Below are 13,594 nucleotides of genomic sequence, written 5' to 3'. Positions count from 1 at the left end.
TCTTCAAGTGCCATACTGCCTTGTGCTCTTCTAATGGAAGACGACAAGCTTTTCCGAACACTAACTGGTATGGAGACATTCTAATAGGTGTTTTTCAAGCCGTCCGATATGCACATGGTGTGTCATAAAGCTTCTTGGACCAATCCTTCATATTTTCATTCACCATCTTGGACAAAATACTCTTTATCTCCTAGTTGGAGACTTCCAATTGACCACTAGCTTGAGGGTGATAGGGAGTCATGACCTTGTGAGTAATACCATAGTTTCTAAGTAAAGCATCAAAACATTATTACAAAAATGTGATCACCCATCGATTGTGATTGCACATGGAGTAGAAAATCTTGTAAAAATATTCTTCTTCAAGAACTGTACCACACCTCTAGCTTCATTGATGGGTAGGCAACGACCTCACCCCATTTAGACACAAAATCCACCGCGATAAAAATGTAGGTGTTTCCACCAGAACTCACAATAGAACCCATAAAATCAATACCGAAACATCAAAAATATCAATCTCCAAGTTGGTTGTAAGAGTCATCTCATGTTTCTTTGAAATTCCAATGGCCCGTCGACATTCGTCACATATTTTCAACAATTCCTTTGCATCCTTCTAGAGAGTAGGCAACTAGATACCGCAACTTAGGACTTTGGCCACCATTCTCGCTCCACCATGTTGATCGTTATGTGGCAAAGAATGACAAGCTCCAAGAATCGTACCTCGTTCTTCCTCCATCACACACATCTGAAACACCCCATCTATGCAAATTGAGAAAAGGTATTGTTCGTCCTAATATTAGTCTTTACATCCCTCGTGAGCTTCTTCCGTTGGTTTGAAGAGAACTCATCCATGATGATACCACTCAAAAGAAAATTTTCCAAAATTGCGAACCACGGTACCTAATTCATTGAAAGTGCCAAAATTTGTTCATCGGGGAAAAAGTCATTGATTTCAAGGCCATCTTGCGGCTTCCCCTCTTCCTCTAAATGAGACAGGTGGTTCGCCACTTGATTTTTACATCCTTTTGTTTCTTGGATGTCAATGTCATACTTTTGAAACAAAAGCACCCATCTCACCAACCGAGCTTTAGATTCCTCATTGCTCATAAGATATCGAGGTGACGCATGATCCATGTGGACAATAACGTTGGCACCCATCAAGTATGGGAAACAATTCTCAATGGAAAACACAATAGCAATGAGCTCTATATCTGTAATGGTATAGTTTACATGGCAACTATTCATGATCTTACTAGCATAGTAAACCAGATTAAAAATATTGTTTACACGTTCCACAAAACATCCCTAACTGCTACATCACTTGCATCACACATGAGCTTAAACGACAAACGCCAATTTGGATAGGTAATGACAGGAGTAGTTGTCAAATTGAGCTTCAATTGTTCAAAATCTCTCATAAAATCATCATTAAAATGGAACTTGGCATCCTTCTAAAGGAGCTTCCACAAAGGGTTCACCACTTTAGAGAAATCCTTGATAAAACGATAGTAAAAACCTGCATACTCCAAGAATCTCCGTACGCTCTTCACCGAGGTGGGGTGGAAGCTTAGAAATAATTTCAATCTTCGCCTTGTCCACTTCAATATCATTCTTTGGAATCTTGTGGCCAAGGACACTACCTTCCTTAACTATGAATTGACATTTCTCCCAATTAAGTACCAAATTAGCTTCCTCACATCTAGCCAACACTTTGTCAAAATTTTCAAGACAATCGTCTAAAGAATCTCCAACCACCAAAAAGTCGTCCGTAAGAACCTCAATGTAGTCTTCCACCATGTCCCTGAAAATAACCATCATACACTGTTGAAAAGTTTCAGGTGCATTGTCAAACCAAAAAGTATCTATTTGAAAGAAAAAGTACCATATGGATATTTAAAAGTGGTTTTCTCTTGATCTTCCAGAGCAGTAGGAATTTTATTGTAACCCGAGTACACATCAAGAAATAATAGAAAGCACGGCCAACCAATCAATCAAGAATTTGATCAATAAATGGAAGAGGAAAGTGATCCTTCTTTGTGACTTGTTGAGCTTACGATAATCCATACAAACTCTCCAACTGGTGACCGTTCTTGTACGAATCAACTCATTATTCTCATTTGTAAAATTCGTCATGCTGCCCCTTCTTACAGACGCATTACCTATGGCAATGGATTTTTTTTGCAATGGTTTAAAAACCGTTACTATAGATGGATTATTGCAACGGTTGTAACCTCCGCAATAAGAAATGGGTACTACCGGTACGCTTTGACTATAGAACCGTTGCAATTGAGTGGGAACCATTTCGATTGGTGTCTGGTGTTGCAACGTTTATCTAAATCTTTCCAATAGATATATCTATTGCAACGAATCCTGGAAAAAGAATTCAATTGGAACGGCTATTAATTCCCTCCTAATGTAATTTCCACTCTCAATTTTCGTGAAACCCGCCAAAACCTCTCTCTTTTTACATTCTATGTTTTTTCATTACTTGTTAATATATTTTATGCGATAACAATTAATTAACTTTTAACCAATAAGTTAGGAAAAATAAACAAGTTGATTTCTAACCTTCCATTATCTCTTGGCAAACATAACCCAGAGAATACCCAGATCCTATAAGGAAAAAAGAAGGATTCTTTATGAAATTAAACCTCAACCCATAACCAAATTCGATAAATAAAAGATGAGAACCAATTTGGCGTTCATGCTATTTGGGCGCGATTGAGATTTCTATAATTTTTTAATTCGTGTTTCGATTTGGTCGTTCATACTACTTGAAAGAAGGAAGAGCAAGACGAGAGGTTGACGCTAAGAAATAGCAAAAAAGGGACACTCAACCAAAGTTTCTTCCATCTCTTCGATCCCGTTCCTCGCTGAATATTTTCGCTGGTAGTTTGGGGGGAAACCACCGCTATAAGATTTTTAATTTTAGTTTCTTTATTAATTTGGGATAACCCAAAAAATCCTCCGGCAAAACTTTCATTAATCGCCTCCAGACGACCTAACCTTCCACGGCAAAGCTTTTTTTTTTGCTTTAAAGGCATCCAATGTTTGTCCTCAAGCACTGTAACATAACGTTCTTTGCCCAGTTTCATTCGCTTGGTCTACATTAGTTTTCTTCGCTATTATAGGTCTAAATAGTCGAGGTTTCTTAATTTTCTTTATTGTGGGGTCAGATTCAAGGTAAATCCAACTCATTGCTTCTTCCTTTTTATTCTAGTTTTTAAAAATTTCTCATGGTGAACGTATCTCTAGGTCAATATTAGATGTTGATGGTGTAATTATGTGGGTAAATAGGTTTTTAACTATACTTTGTTATGTTATCGATTTTGATGTTGCAATAGGTGAGTTGCTCGTTTGTTGGGGGTTAAAATCGAGCTAAATCGAGTATGTCATGTACCTCCATTGTTCGATAGAATGCCAGCCTAATAGTAGCAAGTATGCTTTTCACATTCATCTTCTTTGTTGCAAGAGTTAGTCACCATTGATGTCCCTGGATAATATTATCGCACTTAGGCTATATTTGGTTTAGTCCATTGTGTGGTGTGCATTCTTCTCAGGCGGGAGGTATTTAAACTTCTGGTGTCTATTATTTTGTTATGTGTCCTATCTAGTTAGTGAAACTATATGGCGATAAGGGGAGAACCTGATATTATAACAGGAGTTGAAGATACTCAGTGGTTGTATCAGCATTTGTGACGACCCGGCCAGCCGTCTCATGAGTTACCGCTCCGGTTCCCCCATTACTTCTTTATATTTTGTTTATCTGTATTTTGAGGTATCGGGTTGGTCGGATTGAATTCGAATTTGTTTTGGTGAAGTTTGAGACACTTAGTCTCTTTTAAGAAGGCTTAAGTTGGAAAAGTCAACTGGATGTTGACTTATGTGTTAGAGGGCTCAGATGTGAGTTCCGATGGTTCGGTTAGCTTCGGGAGGTGATTTGGGACTTAGGAGTGTGATCGGAATGGGTTTTGGAGGTTTGAGAAGATTTAGGCTTGAATTGGCGAAGTTGATATTTTGGCAATTTCCGGTTGGTAGGCGAGATTTTGATATAGCGGTCGGAATGGAATTCTGAGAGTTGCAGTAGCTTCGTTGTGTCATTTTGGATGTGTGTGCAAAATTTTAGGTTATTCGGACGTGGTTTGGTTGGGTTTTTGATCAAAAGCGGAATTCAGATGTTTTTAGAAACTTAGGCTTGAATCCGAGGTGTTTTGGTTGATTTGATGATGTTTTAAGTGTTTTGATATTGGAACAAGTTTGAATAAGGTATTAGGATATGTTTGTGCTTTTGGTTGAGGTCCCGGAGGCCTCGGGGTGATTTCGGGTGGTTAACAGAGAGTTTGAGGTGTTATTGCAGCTGCTGAGATTGCTGCTTCTGGTGTTTTCGCACCCATGGTTTGGGGACCGCAGGTGCGGCGCCGCATGTGCGGAAAGGGAGCCGCAGAAGCAGATTTGAGAGGAAGAGCCAGGAACCGCAGATGCGGTGTATTGACCGCACCTGCGAAGGTGCATGTGCGGAGACTTGACCGCAGTTGCGATATTTTGCCCGTTAAGTGTTTTTCGCAGATGCGGAGGTAAGACCGCATATGTGGTACCGCAGAAGCGGCTATAGTGCCGCAGATGCTGAATGACTGGACAGAAGAATTAAAAGAAGTCCTTCACGAATTTTGGGTTATTTCACCATTTTTGACTTCGGCCTTGGAGCTTTTTGGGCGATTTGAAAGAGGGATTTCAAGGGAACATCATTGAGGTAAAGATTTTGGACCTAAAACTCATTCCTATGCTATTATTTCATGGATTAGAGTTAGAATTTATGGAAATTAAGGGTGAAATTTAGGGAAAGCTAGGGTTTAGGATTGGAGACCTATGATTGAGGTTTTGATGGACCTTTTGAGGTCGAATTTCTAAGTTTTTGGTATGTATGAACTCGTGGGAAGATAAGGAGTCAATTGGTGTAAGAATTTCTGAATTTCGAGACGTGGGCCCGGGGGTCGGGTTGTAATTTCGGGATTTGTGCTAATTGTTGATTATTTTTGCTTGGGCTTCGTTCCCTTAGCATATTTTGACGTCCTCTTTCTGATTTTGGTTAGGTTCGACGCGCGTGGAGGCCAATTCGAGGGACAAAGGCGTCGTGAACTAGAGATTTAGCCGGTTCGAGGTGAGTAATGATTGTAAATGATGTTCTGAGGGTTTGAAACCCCGGATTATACATCGTAGTGTTATGTTGAGGTGAGACACACGCTTGTTGACGAGCGTGGGGTCGTACACTATTGCGTATTTGACTGAGACTTATTTGCTATCATTATGATTTGGCTGGACGCCATATTTGGGCTTCGTGCCAACTATTTGAACCGTTCAGGGCTTTTTACTGATATTTCCTCACTAGTTTAACTTATTACTTGAACTCGGTCATGTTATTTTTCCACCGTTTTACTAGTCAGCCATTTTTACTCAGTTGTGAGACTTAAATGATATTTTAATTATGTTTGTGCTGAGAAACACTGTTTTACTATTGCCCGAGGGGCTTGTGAGGATTTGTGACTGAGTAAGGCCGATGGCCAATGTTGTGAGGAAACACTGATACTGATTTGAGGTCGAGGGCCTGAGATATGTACGCCACGAGGTGGCTTGATTGATATGAGGCCGAGGGCCTAGATTTGATGCCACGATATGGCTTGTTATTGTGCTTGGGCCGTAAGGGGCCCCTCCAGGAGTCTACACACCCCAGTGAGCGTGGATACCCATTGTGATGTGAGATTGAGCCCGAGGGGCGAGTTTCTATTTGTTTACTATACCTTGATTGTCTGTCAATTACCTGTTCATTGTTGGAAAAGGGATTTTACTTGACTTTTCACTAGTTTACTGTTTTTAACTGATTTTACTGCTTCATTATAGAATGCCTTGTGCCTTATGTGTTTTCTTACTTTCAGTCATTATTTACATTTGTTACTCACTGAGTTGGAGTACTCACTTTACTCCCTGCACCCTGTGTGGAGATTCAGACGTAGCTGCATCCGTTCCCGAGTGCTGATCCTTCCAGCTTCAAGCGGACATTCAGAGTACACGAGGTAGCTGCTTGGCGTCCACAGTTTCCGTGTTTCTCCTCCTTTATAATTTCTATATTGTTTCAGATAGATGTACTAGTTTATAGACTTAGAAGACTTGTATTATGACTTAATGATGCTCATGACTTGTGATACCTCGGTTAGGGTTGTGTTGGGTTACACTTCCGCACTTTATTGATATTATCCGCTACTTAATATTATTAAATCATGTTTTAGACGGCTTTATATTGTTTAACTGTTTTAAAAGGTGAATTGGGTTAATTGGCTGGCCTTGTCTTCACGAGAGGCGCCATCAGGACTGGGTTCGGGTCTAGGGTCGTGACAGCATTATCGTTGATGGACCTTGAGGCATCAAATATTTACCATTAATAATTGCTTTCAACATTAAAACTTATTGGTCGTGTTGTGTCCAAAGTGTAGTACATGATGAGTCGAACTGAATTTAGTTGAGTATTCTCTGTGGCAATTTGTAGATTGCTGGTGCAGTAGTGGTAGCAAGATATCCGTGAGAAACTCTCGTGACCTTAGACATCAGGGGAAGTAAACTTGGTGATAAGTTTTCAGTGTTTAAAATTCTCTAACATCATCTTGTTACTCTAGTGGAGTTGTGTTGCTTGTTTCAAAACTGGAGCTACATTTCTAAGGATTCATGTCATGTATAGTTTAAACATCAAAAAAACTTTTTTTAAGTAGTTTTCTTGCCATTTGCTCCTGCATTAGGTGATTCTTTTTTAACTTATAAGTCATAAAGAGATTATAAGATCATTCAGTTATATTTCATTAAAAAAATCATGTTATAGTCAATAAGGAAAGATTCAAAGAGCTAAACTTTGATGGAAATATATTATTTTTCAGCTGATGTCTCGTAATAGAATATGCCACACACATCCCCTTATCTCTCTTGATTTTAAATGTTCCCAAGATAGAAATTAACTGTAGATTTGTGCAATATTTGAAAAGCGTAATTGGCCTAAATATTTTCATCCTATAAATTTGCTTGTCTCACTATTAACATCATCAAGGTGCTAAATTTATTGTACCCCATAAATTTGAAGCTATTAAGAGCTTATAATTTGTGATTCTAAAGGTTTGATGCTTGCATGTGTTTTCATTGCTATTTCCTTATTTCACAAAGAGAAATTACACTTAGAAAAATATTATTTTGTTTTCCATTTATAATGTTATATAAGATCATCTGATTTTTGAATCTTAGTGTTTAATTTATTATTTTCTTTTCTATAATTTAATATCGACGATTATCTTACCAGAATTTACATTTAAAACTAGTAAAGTATAGTGTACCATATTTTTTAACTTTTTTGTCCACAATTGTATGTTTCTGACTGCGTTTAATTTGTGGCTAGTAAGTTATTGGTTATACCGCCGGAGCTGGTATGTATGGGAAATCTAGAGTGGAATTCGTAGAGTTCAGCTAGTATCACACCGTATGTCTAGTGGTTGATTGTAAATTATGTAGCCCTAAGAGATTTACTTCATTTGCAGTGATTGCAATGACAGAGAATGTTGGACGTGTTCACACTCATGATGAGTTGTTACTTAGATAATTATTTATCACACTGTTTTCAGTAGAAAATAGTTTTATCTTTAATGAATTATTTAGTTTTTCATCGTTAAAGTCTGAACATTGATACTCAACGGGTTCCTTGTGAATTTAAGTTTGAAACCCTAAGTATTTCTAAAGTTAGGAGTAAAGCATATTGATATTGCCAATATATATCTATTACTTTGGTTGTGTAGGGCTCTGTTGTTGTTATATGTTGATTCAGATAGAGTGACTTTCACTTGTACTTGCAATATCGTTTATTTTTTATTCTCATACACATGGTTTGTCCCTCAAAAGATTAAAATTAGTTTCTTCTCAAGTGCGTAAAATGGACATGCTAAAAATTAATTACATGAGTCAAGAATTATTTGTATTACTTTCGCTTCTTTAGGAAGAGTTGATGTTATGTTGGAATGACCTTATGTGCTTTCATATTGATATATCGATTTTCTCTTCTTATAGGTGGATATGTACAGAAGAAACATAAATGAGGGGAAATTTGACCGAGGCTAATTTTGCTAGTAGGTAGTTGTCATCTATCTTAGTCTTGAATTTGAGAAAATATTTATCTTAGTCTTTAATTTTGCTAGTAGGTAGTTGTCATCTATCTGTTTTTCCCTAGTATTGCCAATTCTATAAAATATTTATGTCCTCTCTCAAGCTGATATGTAGATTTGTTAAATTTGGCTTGTATCATTCCTGTCTTAAACATGAGTTTAGGCTTGTGATCAGAAATAATGATAAGCCAATGCCTACTGGAATTAGTTTTAGATGTTTACTCTTCACATGTTCTTCCTATTGGCCTCATTTTGCTTAATGTACAGAGTTCTAGGTCTGTTCATTAACCAAACAATGTTAGAACCAGTGTGAGCTTGATTAACTTCAATCCATTTCTGAAATATGATGCTATTTCTTTCTCTTGTTTATTTGGTCTATTAATTACTTCAAAGTGTACTGCTCATTTTCAAGTTCAGTTGCAATTTGTTTCCCCTTGTTCCTGTTGATTTTATCTTTGTTCTGGCCCTTCTTGCTAATAATAGTAGCTTATCATTTCCACTATGGTGAAGTAAGAAGGGTCAGAACAATACATGGTGCCATGGAGAATATCTCATTTATCACTCAAAATAATATGAACAAGATTTGAATACTGGTTTTGCCCACTTAATGTACATTCTACCTTTTGGTGAGTCGCTATATTAGTCTATTAATTGAAATATATTCTTTTGTGAATTACTTGCTGATTTATTTATTTATCATCTTTTGTAGGTGACAAAAATGACCCGAGAGTAGCCAAAAACAATGGAAATCTTATTTAAGAGTATTAACAAATTGTTGTTCCATTAGATATTCTAGCAATCCATCATTTTTTAAACCTCTTCAATATATGTAAACTCTTGATTGTGAAACAATGTTGTAATTATTTTTATTTTATATATGGATAATAGTAGTTCGAAATTCTGGATTATTTTGGTTGATAAATAGCTTCCTTTCGTGGTTTGAAATAATATCGGTGTATTATATTATATCATGTAGATAAATAATTTTTTTAAAATCAAATATATAAAAGAATAGCCGTTGCAATAGCTCACAATAGCCGTTACAATATGTAATAAGAATCCGTTACTGTTGCAGTACCCTCAGGGGCTATAACAAAAGATTATGTTGCAACGGTTCAAAACCGTTTCTACGGACCAAAAAAACAGTGGCAATCATAGCCTGGGGGCTATTTACAACGAGCCAATTAAGAAGTCTCAGATGTACTACCACTGCATTTTTGATGCAGTCATCAATTCTCCCGAGAGGTCACAATTGCCGCGAGCAAAGATATTAGTGATGAGGAAGGCTTTTTTGATAGATTAAAAAGAAACCATTGCAATAGATATGGCTACTGTAACAGAATTTTAACCGTGGCAAGAAACCGTTGCGAATGTGATATGAGGGGCGTCTTGGGCATCAAAATCCGCATTCTTTTCCATCATTTGCTGGAACATGTTCTCAATACGGCCTATTTCATTGTTTGAAGAGCTTGAACTATGGGAAGGATAAGGGGGTGGGTTGCTTGGTTTTTGGTACCTTAACAACCTACCTTTGAAAATTCAATCCTCAATTTCCATGGTTATTATTGTTTCCCCAATCTCCTTGATTGTTTCCTCCACAATCTATCTAATTGTTGTTCCAATTCCCTTGATTGTTAGGACCCAATTGCCTTGGTTATTTTGAGAACACCATTGATTTTGATTTGTGTACGCGGTGAAATCAGAGAGCCCGATTTCCCGCCATCGAGCCACCTCGAGACCCTGAGGACATGACGCCACCTCGGGAAGATATCTCAAGACCCCGACGATATGAAGTCACTACTTAGTCCACTCCTTCGAGGCTTATCGAGGTCCGATTCAAGGCCGAGATAAAGACAAAAGGGAAAGCCCCCAAGACACGCGGTTGAGTCTGACAGGACCGGCCTATCCCTAGCCTATGCTGGGGTGTCGAGTCAAGCCATCACATCTCCATATTTCATAAATTTGATATACATGTATTCATTACTAAGTTTCCTCTCCTATATAAAGGGGACTCGCCCTACCTTGTAAGGGACTGATGTTGTTCCCACAACTCTACAAGTGCAATAATATCTCTCTCTTTCTTCTTACTAAAACTCATTTACTCTGACTGATATTGAGGACATCTTGATATCCTTTGCCTCTATATGTGTTCTTCATCGTACAAACTCAATTTCAGTTATAACTAGCTTCGTTTGATTATATCTCTAGCTGTTATACTATTCCCGAGTATTCCCGACAAACCGAGCTCAACCTGGAGGTCGACCTCGAAGTCCCGATCGACCAAGCTTACGCCCGGGTAGCGGACCCTTCGATTCGGCCGTTACCTCATTTATCTCCTCCCCCATCATTAAAATTCGTAATACTAGCATCATCTGCTCTAACAAACTAGCTTGGGAATAGATCACGTATTTTTAAAATCCCATTTAATAAATTTCATTTTTGTTACCGTTTTCACGGTAAACAGTTTGGTGCCCACCGTGGGGCTAAAAATAATAGTGATTATTTTCTTGTTAGTTTCATTACACAAATGCATACCACCTTTCACATTTTTTCTGGTCCAAGATTCTTTGATTCGAGGTAAAAATGTCTGGCTCAGTGAACAGAGTTGAGAACGACCATCCCGAAGATTACGAGGAAAATGGTGTAGCTATCCCGGCCACCGGAGCACCGCCACAGGATCCCGATAGCGCACTCGGACCAACACTAGCGGGCGCGGACTCACAGGATGCACGGAAAGTCAGCGAAACTTCCCACACCAATCGAGAAGCCGACATCCATATGATTATTGGGGGAGCCGACGCCCCCCGAGGGCCTGCCTCCAAGAGAGCAAGCACACCCGCTACAAAAGAAGGGTCGGCCCGGGAGAGCCCGCGTAAAGAAATCCTCGTATTCGGTGATGAGGACCTCGAAGCTATGATGGAACCGTACAACTACGCTCTAGTCATATCGTTTCTTTCAAACAACACCAGAATAAAGCATGTGCTCGTGGACCCAGGCAGCTCGGTCAACATAATCAGGTCAGATGTAGTAGGACAGCTAGGATTGCTCAATCGAGTCATTCCCACCTCTTGGATCCTCCACGGTTTCAACATGGTTGGTGAGGAAACAAATGGAGAAATCATTATCCCAATCGACACGCCCGACACGACCCATAACATAGAGTTTCAAGTCATCAACGGTGACATGAAATACAACATCCTACTTGGCAGACCTTGGATACACAACATAAGGTCCGTGCCCTCGACCTTGCACCAGGTTATAAGGTTTCCTACCAGGGACAGTATCACAACCATACATGGGGAACAACAAGCAGCAAGGGAAATGTTCGCAGTCCACCACGAGACAACAATTCCCGCACAACCGGCCTTGGACGGGGAGTGAAGCGCGCAGACCCTTGAAGACGATGAGGAAGACTTCTTCGCACCCCGGATCTTCGTCGCACCTGAAGAATCCGACGAGACCAAGTCAACGGTCGAGGAGCTGGAGCAAACCGTTTTGATCAAACACCTCCCGGATCGCAAGGTATACTTGGGTACAAGGTTGACCCCCGAACTCAGGGTAGAATTTATTCAATTCCTCAGTAATACTATCAGCTGCTTCGCTTGGTCCCAATTTCGATATGACAGGTATCCCACCGGAGATAACGTCCTACAGACTAAGCGTTGACCCCAAGTTCAAGCCCGTGAAGCAAATAAGGAGATCGCAGTCCGAGGTGAAACATGCCTTCATCAAAGAGGAAGTGGCGAAACTCCTTAAATTGGATCCATCAGGGAGGTAAAATATCCCGAATGGCTGGCCAACGTAGTAGTGGTACCAAAAAAGGGGAATAAGCTAAGAATGTGCGTAGACTATAAAGACTTGAACAAGGAGTGCCCAAAAGATTCCTTCCCTCTGCCCAATATCGATCGCTTCATCGATGCTACAGCCGGCCACGAGACCCTCACTTTTATCGATGCCTACTCGGGGTATAATCAGATCCAGATGAACCACGAAGCTAGGGAAAAGACCTCGTTTATCACAAAATACAGAACATATTGTTATAACGTAATGCCCTTCGGGCTAAAAAACGTGGGAGCAACGTACCAACGCTAGTTAACAAAATGTTCAAGCACCAGGTAGGAAAATCAATGGAGGTGTATATTGATGATATGCTGGTAAAGTCCCTCCGCGCATAGACCATTTAACCCATTTGCAGGAAACCTTTGACATCCTCAGAAGCTACAACATGAAGCTCAATCCTGAGAAATGCGCCTTTGGAGTAGGCTTGAGTAGATTCGTGGGCTTCATGGTCTCAAACAGGGGGATCGAAATCAATCCCAATAAAATAAAGGCCATCGAAGAGATTACGGCGGTAAATAACGTAAAAGCAGTCCAGCAATTAATGGGGCGGATCGCGGCCCTAGGCAGATTAATATCGAGATCGTCAGATAAAAGCCACAATTTCTTCGCCCTGCTTAAAAGGAAGAACAACTTCGAGTGGACTTCAGAATGCCACCACGCCCTGGAGGAACTTAAACCATACCTGTCCAGCCCGTCATTGCCGCGCACTCCCGAGGAGGGTGAAACACTATATTTGTACCTGGCAGTATCCGAAATAGCGGTAAGCGGAGTATTGATCCAAGAAGAGCAAGGTACGCAATATCCTGTTTATTATGTAAGCCGCACCTTGGGGGACGCCGAAACCCAGTACCCCCATCTAGAAAAGCTGGCGCTCGCGCTAATAAGCGCCTCGCGCAAACTAAGGCCTTATTTTCAGGGCCACCAAATCAGCATCCTGACAACTTATCCCCTCCGGAGTATACTGCATAAACCCGAGCTATCAGGTCGATTGGCCAAATGGGCCATCGAACTCGGAGGGTATGACATCAAGTATCAACCTCGGACAGCCATTAAGTTCCAAATCCTGGCAGATTTCGTGGCTTACTTCTTGCCAGCCCTCGTACCCGAGGTAGAGAAAGAGCTTTTACTATAATCAGGCACTTCCTCCGGAGTATGGACCCTGTTCACAGATGGCGCCATGAACGTAAGAGGGTCCGGACTCGGTATAGTGCTGAGGCCGCCCGTCGGAGGCATAATCAGACAATCCGTATAAACCACGAAACTGACTAACAACGAAACCGAATATGAGGCTATGATTGCAGGTCTAGATTTGGCCAAAGGTTTGGGAGGCGAGATCGTAGAGGCACAATGCGACACACTCCTCGTGGTAAGCCAAGTAAACGGAAGCTACGAAGCCCGAGAGGACAAGATGCAAAGGTATTTGGACAAAATCCAAATCGCATTGCGTCATTTCAAAGAAGGGACTTTAGTACACATACCCCGAGAGCAAAATTGCGAGGCCGATGCCCTCGCAAACTTGGGATCCTCAGCCGAAGAAGAAGACCTGCTCCCCGGAACCGTCGTCCAACTGT

The 13,594-nt window shown here is 40.3% G+C and overlaps 1 protein-coding gene across 1 annotated transcript; it reads right to left on the bottom strand.

Annotated features, from left to right (window-relative positions):
- Positions 898-1,794, bottom strand: LOC109229929. Its single transcript, XM_019395469.1, has 3 exons — positions 1,522-1,794; positions 1,319-1,391; positions 898-1,208 (listed from the first exon to the last, which is right to left on the bottom strand). The coding sequence occupies exons 1-3, from the start codon at positions 1,792-1,794 to the stop codon at positions 898-900; spliced, it is 657 nt and encodes a 218-aa protein (XP_019251014.1).

Source organism: Nicotiana attenuata, chromosome 7 (genome assembly GCF_001879085.1).
Source record: "Nicotiana attenuata strain UT chromosome 7, NIATTr2, whole genome shotgun sequence".
NCBI lineage: Eukaryota > Viridiplantae > Streptophyta > Magnoliopsida > Solanales > Solanaceae > Nicotiana > Nicotiana attenuata.
The sequence above is the reverse complement of the archived record's forward strand: the minus strand, read 5'-3'. Positions and strand labels throughout refer to the sequence as shown.

What these genes read in the sequence shown, in the direction of transcription:
- LOC109229929 (XM_019395469.1), bottom strand. Translation starts at nt 1,794, where the DNA reads ATGGTGGAAGACTACATTGAGGTTCTTACGGACGACTTTTTGGTGGTT. An exon ending in AGCGTACGGAGATTCTTGGA is followed by an intron (nt 1,392 to 1,521) that starts GTATGCAGGTTT and finishes GAACAATTGAAG; the next exon opens with CTCAATTTGACAACTACTCC. An exon ending in TAAGCTCATGTGTGATGCAA is followed by an intron (nt 1,209 to 1,318) that starts GTGATGTAGCAG and finishes ATACCATTACAG; the next exon opens with ATATAGAGCTCATTGCTATT.